The 8258-nt window shown below is 43.8% G+C and overlaps 1 protein-coding gene across 1 annotated transcript in view; it reads left to right on the top strand.

The window, feature by feature from the left end:
- The window catches only part of MALRD1 (MAM and LDL receptor class A domain containing 1), a 631029-nt gene that overhangs the window by 481706 nt on the left and 141065 nt on the right, over window positions 1–8258 (top strand). The window contains exon 33 of the mRNA XM_019507962.1: window positions 5812–6013. Within this exon, the coding sequence (XP_019363507.1) occupies window positions 5812–6013 (202 nt within the window). The remainder of the gene's footprint in view (window positions 1–5811; window positions 6014–8258) is intronic.

Below are 8258 nucleotides of genomic sequence, written 5' to 3'. Positions count from 1 at the left end.
CTGGTGGTGGCAGGGGCCCATTGCAGGGCCCCAGGAAGTGGTAACAGATTGACAGCAAATCCATAGAGCTGTGCAAATCTTCAGGTGCTGATACAATTCAGAAGAGATTCAACCTGATTCAGAAGCCGAATCTCTGAATCAAAATCAAATCAGGGGACCAATTAAAAGGTCTCAATTGATTCAAAGCTCTCCAAAGCTCTTCAATTCAGAAAAGATTTGGAGAGCTTCAGCGATTTGGGCAGTCCCCAGTGGACCTTGACCCGGGCTCCATGCTGGTAAGTAGGGGGTGGGGAATGCGGAGCTTGAGGAGGGGGAGGAGACCATGGGGGGACCCCTGCTGTGCCCATCCCCTGCCTGCTCCCCCAGCCCCCCTGAGCACCTCCCAACCCCCGCCTGATGTCCCAGCCCCCTTCATGGCTTCCCCACCCAACCCCAGCTCCTAGCTCTTTTTTAAAAAAGCCCCTACTCACCAGGTGCTGCCACACAGGGGGGCAATCCCTGCTGTCCCCCACAGCCCTATGCCACATGGGGGGTCTGCTACAAGCCTCCTGACCCTTGCCTGCTCTCCCAACCCTCACCTCCATGGCTGCCTGGCCTGCCCCAACTTCTGGCACTTTAAAAAACAAAATAAAAAAATTACCCAGATCCACTAGCTCTTGCAGCAGCCTCAGGGCTTCTGGGGGCTCATGGAAGAGCTCCCCATGCAGGGTGGGGCAGTGAGGAGCAACAGGGATCATCCCCCGCTGGGCAGGACCTGGTGAGTTCAGGGGGGGTTGTTTTTTTTTAAGGGCCAGGAGCTGGGGCGGGAGGGCAGCCATGGGGGTGGGAGAACACGTACAGATTGCAGGGCTTGTGTCAGAGCCCCCTACATGGCAGGGGACAGTGTGGATCACCCCCCACACACACACCTAGCAGGAGCTGGTGAGTGGGGGCTTTTTTTTTTTCCCCCAAAGAGCAGGGAGCTGGGGTGGGCAGAGCAGCCATTGAGAGTGGGTGGGGGATGGAGCTTGTGTGATACAGAGATTCGGCTGATTTGGCAGCAGCTGAATCTCTGAATCTGATTCAGCTGAATCAATTTGGGACAGTGATTTGAATCACCGAATCAAATCACAGTCCCCCGAATTGGCTGAATCCAAATCTGAATCCAAAGTGAATACTAGCCACTTTGCACAGACCTACAAATCTGCTCCCACTTCCCTGTATGTGTAGATGTGTGTCCAGCAGCATTTACTCACAAGTAAACTGGTGCCACATCAAATGCATGTGTAGATGCACCCTGTTAGAAGCCAACTTTGCTAAACTAGCTAGCCAGAAGTTCTGAAGTATATTTTTTTAGAGAAGCAAAAAGACTTATGGAAACCAAAATTAAATCTCCTCTGTGAGTCATAAATGTAATATTTTGTCCATTCCTGAAATTCTTATTCACATAGTAAATAAATACATCTCTTGGTATTAGTGACTCCAGCTTCTCTCAGAGGCAGAGGAGGTATTGCTTTCAATGTTGATGCTACAAGGAGAGGAAAGGTATATGGCCACTTACTATAAAACAAAAGACATAAACAGTCTGAAGCCAAGAATGTAGGACAAGGCAATTTAAAAAAAAAAATGTGATGTCATTCAATATTGAATTCAGATGGAATTTTGCTAAATTAAGACTTTAGTATAACTTTTAGCCTTTAGTATAATGCACTTGTATGGTTGCTTTTCATAAGGCAGTGTCCCTTTTCTATCCCTGTTTGAATACAGTGTGCGTAGTGGAGAAAAATCAGATAATACGAAGCAAATTTGCAGTCATCTTAGAACTTGGTATGCAAACTATAGATTTGTATTGGCTTCTCAGTTATACAGAAAGTCACTTAATTAACCTTCCAAATAGAACATAGCCCCTTCTGTCATGACAGCAGTTAGAGTTAATGAAGATTAGGAAGATAATTGGTTATTTTAGAAAGCCAGCAAGAAAGCATAGAAGAGCCTCATGAGTTACAAGTGCTAGTAAAGAGAGGCTAAAGAGAGAATAACACTTTGTATTGTTGACCTTCAAAAGTTCATACTCTTCTCCCAAAATTTAATAGTAGATGAAAAAAGAATTAACAAGGCACCACTAGACACAGGGTGTGCTTTGGAGATTTAAACCAAGTCATGATTTTAGCCAGGGAAATGGGATTTGCTAAAGAGTGTAGTTTCCCTGTTGACTACAAATGAGCTAGGTGCAAAGGCACCTTGGAGAAGAACTAAGAATCCACTCTAAAAGCCTCACTAAAACCTACAGTTCAGCTTACAGTGGTAGATTCCTTTAAATATCACTGCAAAAAAGCATTAATAAACCACTTCAGTTTCAAATAATATTTTACAGTAAAAGGAATGTTAACTCTATTTCTGTTAGTTGATTTATTGCCCATGACTTAGATGAGATGACCATTCTTATGCAGCCATCTAGAAATAATATCAATCTAGAGTGGAGAATAAATGTGATAGGCACTAGTTAGTGCTTGATGTATGTGTTGATCTTAAAGTCAAAGTTTAAATATTGAAACACTTCTGAATCTTAGCCAATAATTATACTATGATGATGGTTAGGATACACAGTCAGTGAGACACTCCCCAAGCTGAATAGATAGGCAACTTCCCATCAGTACTTTCACTATTTAGGTATTATAATATGTGTAGTTTGATTGACTTTCAGTCTTCCTTCTGTTGAACTTATCAGCTGCAAATGTAATGCCTTTAAGACATGACCCACAGGTCATATGGGGAAAATGTGGCAGAGCTGTGAATTTAACTGAGAGCTCCATTCTAGTGTTTTACCCAAAAGGGTATCATTCTTCACAGAATCTCCCTTCACCTTAACTCAGTTATGAACTTCTAGAATAGCAAATTTCTCCTTCTGCTTCATTTAAATAAGATACAAGATACCACTATGTGAGACAATGAAGATGATTCATATTAATAGCATATTCATAGAAATCTAGATATTTTATAATAGAGTCCCCTGGCACACATTACACTTCAGGCATGATTAACCAGCTAATCACATTTTAAGCTGTTACGTGCCCCTACCTTAATGCAATTAATAGTTTGATAAAACAAGGAATAAGCCAAAAAGTTATTACACAGAAAACATGGTACCTATCACACCATTAACACTCCATGGCTGGGAGCCACATTAGCTGATGGATCTCCCAGTCACTGGGGTGCACCATGCAGTTTTATAGCTGGAAGCCCCATCATCTAATCTGGGCTTCCAGGTATGGGGCACTGCATGGTACACCCCTGCTGCTGGGACACCCATTGGCTGACAGGGCTCCCAGTCATAAGCACTTGCTAACTGCTGGTGCAGGGCAGCCCAGGATCATGATCCCACTGGAAATAAGACACTATGGCATCTGATGCTTAATCCTACAATCATGCCTGATGCCATGCACATGTGGCATAACAGGAAGTGTGATTGTGGGGATCATCGCGCACCAGATCCCATGGTGTCTTTATTTGCATATCTGCCAAGGGCCTAGGAAAAATAAGGTTCAGTTCGCTGTTGACTTAGTTTGACAGATTTCCAATGCATGGAGCTACACCAGTGTAAAATTGGAAAAAACATGCCAATGAACAGCACTCCCATGTATAAGATAAGGAGCCATTTGAAGACTGGCTACATCAACACAGGATTTTTCTTCCCTGAATATGTATTTCTTATCTTAACAGTTTCAATCCCAGAAAAAAAATTGTTTTTGTCCACTCCAGACCTGGAAGAATATAGTGTTTAAAAAAACAAAACAAAACTCTCCAGGCCTAACCAAGCACAAGGCAGATGGTGAAATATCTAGACATATGGAGAGATTTCTAGCTTCTGAGCTAGTCTTACACTGACTGGCCTAAAGGAACTCCAGTAACTGTCTTCAAATGTTTCACCAGTTTTCCACCATAAAGGTATTTCAATAGTGTACTGAAAGTGCTGATGTGATCTGAAGATGGCCTGTTAGAAAGGGGAATACCATACCATTATACAGTAACAGTTCAAATCACAAGATTGGTTTGACCTGTCCAGCCCTATGGGCTAGATCTGGCATTCAAGGCTGGTCTGAGGGTCTGATTCATCATGGGCACTACATGATTCCACTGTGAAATACCCCACTAGAGCTTAGTTCCATCCTGTGTTGCAGTTTGAATTAAGAAAGAGGAACTAGAATGAAACTATTTACAAGGTGGTATGCAGGCATCAATAATACTTAGGTTTGAGATGTTTATACATTAAGGCTCTAAGACCTTGGTTGGGGAATACAAAGTTACAGTAACTTGTTGAAGACTGTACAATTAACTTGGATTTAAGCCTATTATTTTCTTAACTTGTCAGACCGTTGTATTGTGTCATGTGCCTTTGTTGTTTTAGGGTCCCAAAGTGGGAGCTGAGCTCCAGGCCTGTTGGCGTATCAGGTGCTAGGCTCAGTTTCTGGTAAACTGGAATGCCAAAAGTGTAACATTTCAGCTTCTTGCTGGTCAGCTGATGGAGAAAACTTGCTAATAATATGTTTTAATGGGTTAGATGAGGGGTGACAGGTCAATCTGCAGGCCAAGTCCCATCCATGGGCTGCTTGGCCAGGTCCCAATGTAGCCATGCAAGTCCAGCCCTGCCAGGGTCCAATCCAGACTTGAAAATTTGGCAGAAGAGAAATGCTGGAGGTGTTAATTTCCACTACTCCCCCACTGCCAAAGATCACAACCGCTGGGGAGACCCATGGGCCAGATGACAAAGCTCTGCGGGCTGGAGGTTAAGCATACCGTTCTAATTTATTTTCTCATTTTAATATTTGTCTGGGTTTTTTGCATCTTGCCATCTGTAATTTAGTTTGGTTGAGCCAATTTGCCATCACAGGCCACATCCAGACAAGCATGGACATTTGGTTCTCTTGTGCTGCAGCTACTTGTCCCTGGGAAATGCCGGTGCCATGCGTGCATTGGTGCACAGCAAGTTACCCTGAGGGTAGTAGGGGAGGCTGGGGCCAGCAGCTGGCCTCACCAGCCTTACCTGGAGTTCTGGAGGCTTTCTGGGACTGCAGCAGTGGCAATCCTTCCAGGTGGATCCTGGCTGGCAGCTGCAGCATGGGTCCTGGTGGCCCAGCTCTGCTTTTCAGCAGCACGTGCTTCCCACTCATGCACTGCTCTTCTTTTTTTCCCCCATGGTAAAAACAAACAAACACTTTTTCTTCTAGAGGTAAAAAATAACATGGGGGGCCAGGGAAATGCAGAGCAGCATATGCATGGGCAGCATGGCTTTGCAGCATGGAGAACACCTGACTATGCAGTATGTGGTGCAGACATATTTGTGGCACCACATACCTCATGGCTGTGCTCGTCTGGACATGCCCACAAAGTGTAACCATTGTTTTTTAATCATTTGTGCCAGATACCAGACTGAAACCCCTGGACACCCATGCCCTCTGCTTGTATATCTAAAGACAGGGTTGCGCTAATGGAGGGACTACTTCTAAAGGTGAATGGGTAACTTGTGATCTGTGCTAAATCTTTCCTTTGACTTCAAACAGATTTTGAATCAGGCCCTTATCAGTAGCCCCAGTGCTGGCCAAGGCTGCTGATGGAAATTCCAATTAGTGACTGTTCTGGCTTTATTTTTTGTTTTGTGAATACTTATTTACTAGGAACTGGACTGACTCCAGCATCCCAACTGAATTCTGTTATTTCCTTTATACCTAAAATTTAAGGGATGGATTTAACTGCAGATGGAAGGATCGACCTAATTGTACATCTCTGTAGTTTACTGTTGTTGAATTTGCATTTTCTGGGTTTTGTCCTCAATAGGTTTACACAGTTGAAGAACATGGTATGGATATTCTCATGTGGTCTTCAAGCAGGAAAAAAGAAAGGAGATGGATGTATGCAAATGTGGTCCTCTCCAGTAACAGTCCTTTCAAAGTTGCATTTGAAGCTGAAGTGGGGGCAAATGAGCTCACAGAATTTGCTCTTGATGATATTTCTTTCACTCCTGAATGTATGGCTGGAGGTATGTGATAGTACAAATATGGTAAATTTACTTATGGCTTTGGAGGGGGTGGAGGACATGTTCCATCTTACAGTGGAGTGTTTATGTTCTGTTCATAGCATGTTTTAAAAAACTTAGTTACCAGTAAAAGTAGTTGAAGGGAACTCCATTAAAAAGCCAGAATTTTAAGCTACTGCACTGCAAACATGATAGCTAACAAGTATGGTAATATCCTATAAGATTGTAGAGAAAAAATTAAATATCTTGGATAATTCTGCATAGAAATAGTAAATATTGGGGGTTGTTTGTTTGTTTTGGTTTTTGTTTTGTTTTGTTTTTTTAAAACACATACAATGTTACAGGTGTTTCTTCCTTCCAGTGCCTTTTCCAGACTGCAAGGATCACAATGGGGGAGTGGCAGAGGGCAGGTACAAAAACGGGGAAATCCTTCTATTGCTGCCACTGTCCCCTGCTGAGCATGGCACCACCTGCAGCCAGAGCTTGTGTCTGGAGCAGGGCAAGAGTGACTCAGAGTCTCCCCTTGTACCCAGATCAGCTGGGGACAGCAACAGCAAAACAGTGGGGGTTGGGCTGCAACCACTTTACTGCATCCTCCTTGGATTCACCCCTGAAGGCTACTAGTCATATCATAGGTATCAGTTTGTATTGGGGAAATAAAGGAAATAAAGAGTAAATTTATCATCTCTGATCTGCAGGGCAGATTTTGATTTAGATCATTGGTTTTCACTAAATGTGTGAATTTCCCATTGGGCATCAAAGGAGTTCTACCCTTGTAAGTGGAGAAAAATATCTGAATAAAGATGTTTACACTTTGAGTTGGTAAGGTTATCTTTTTTTCCTAAAAAAACAGCATTTGAACAAATCAGTAATTACAGTAACCCTTAATACAATTGCTATAATTGAAGGCCTGTTAGTTTTACTGTGAACCCTATATGAAAGGGTTTTGTTATGACCCCAGCTATAACAATTTTCTCTAGGATGAAAACAGTAAGACAAGGCTTCAGTTTGGAATGGAAGGGTTTTACAAGCACGGAAGTTACTCACAATTTAAAAAAGAAAATGGTTTGTTCTTTTATCTTTGCTCTCCTCATAAAAAATCTTAGCAGCATAACAAATTTACCTTGTTGCCAGGCACTTCAAGATTTTATGATCTCTAATGCAAACTAGAAAAAACATTGTGACTTGAACTGTGCAAAGAAATGGCTTGAATCCTAGAGCTCTACAACACTGCTTGCTATGCATGTGAACTATTACATAGTGCAGGGGTTTTCAACCTTTTTCAAGGAGTGTACCCCTCCTGGACTGTACCACCTGGACGAGCTGGGATGAGGGAGATCCTCCAGCAGCCAGTTCACAAGCGGGGAGGGTGGTACTTGGTTGGCAGCAGGTGGTGGCAAGTGGTGATGCACAGCAGCAGCAAGAGAAGTGAAGGTGCTTGGGAACCACACCACCGCCACCTGCCACTGCTGCACAATGGCACACAGTGATGCACTTCCCAAGTATCCCCGCTTCTCCACGCCACTGCCGCATACCCCCTGGAGCCTTCCCAAGTACCCCCGATTGATGACTCCTGACAATGTAACCTCACAATTAAAAACAGCTAATTAAACTGTTTGCATGGGGATCAATCATTCTTAAAAAGTGATGTAAGTTTAATGATTTCATAGTTGGTAGGGTCAGAAGGGACCTGAGCAGATCATCAAGTCCGATCCCCTGCCATGGGCAGGAAGGAATGCTGGGGTCAAATGACCCTGGCAAGGTGTCTATCTAGCCTCCTTTTGAAGACCCCCAGGGTATCAGTGAGCACCACTTCCCTTGGAAGTTGGTTCCAGATCCTAGCCACCCTGACTGTGAAGTAGTGCTTCCTGATGTCTAGCCTGGACCTACTCTCAGTTAACTTGTGGCTGTTATTCCTAGTTACTCCTGGTAGTGGTCGGGGGAACAGGTGCTCTCCCATTCCCCGCTGGTCCCCCCGGTAAGTTTATGGATGGCCACAAGATCCCCTCTCAGCCTTTTCTTGTGAAGGCTGAACAGGTTCAGGTCCCAAAGGTAGGGCCTGGCTGATATCTAGCCTGAATCTACTCTCCATCAACTTATGGCCATTATTTCTTGTTACTCCCAGTAGTGCTCGGGGGAACACGGACTCTCCCATTGCCTGCTCGTCTCCCTTGGCTAGTTTATAGATGGCCATCAGATCCCCTCTCAGCCTTCTCTTGTGGAGGCTGAACAGGTTTAGGTCTTGTAG

This window comes from Gavialis gangeticus, unplaced genomic scaffold, assembly GCF_001723915.1.
Source record: "Gavialis gangeticus isolate Ggan-Ray unplaced genomic scaffold, GavGan_comp1, whole genome shotgun sequence".
Classification (NCBI taxonomy): domain Eukaryota; kingdom Metazoa; phylum Chordata; order Crocodylia; family Gavialidae; genus Gavialis; species Gavialis gangeticus.
The sequence above is the reverse complement of the archived record's forward strand: the minus strand, read 5'-3'. Positions and strand labels throughout refer to the sequence as shown.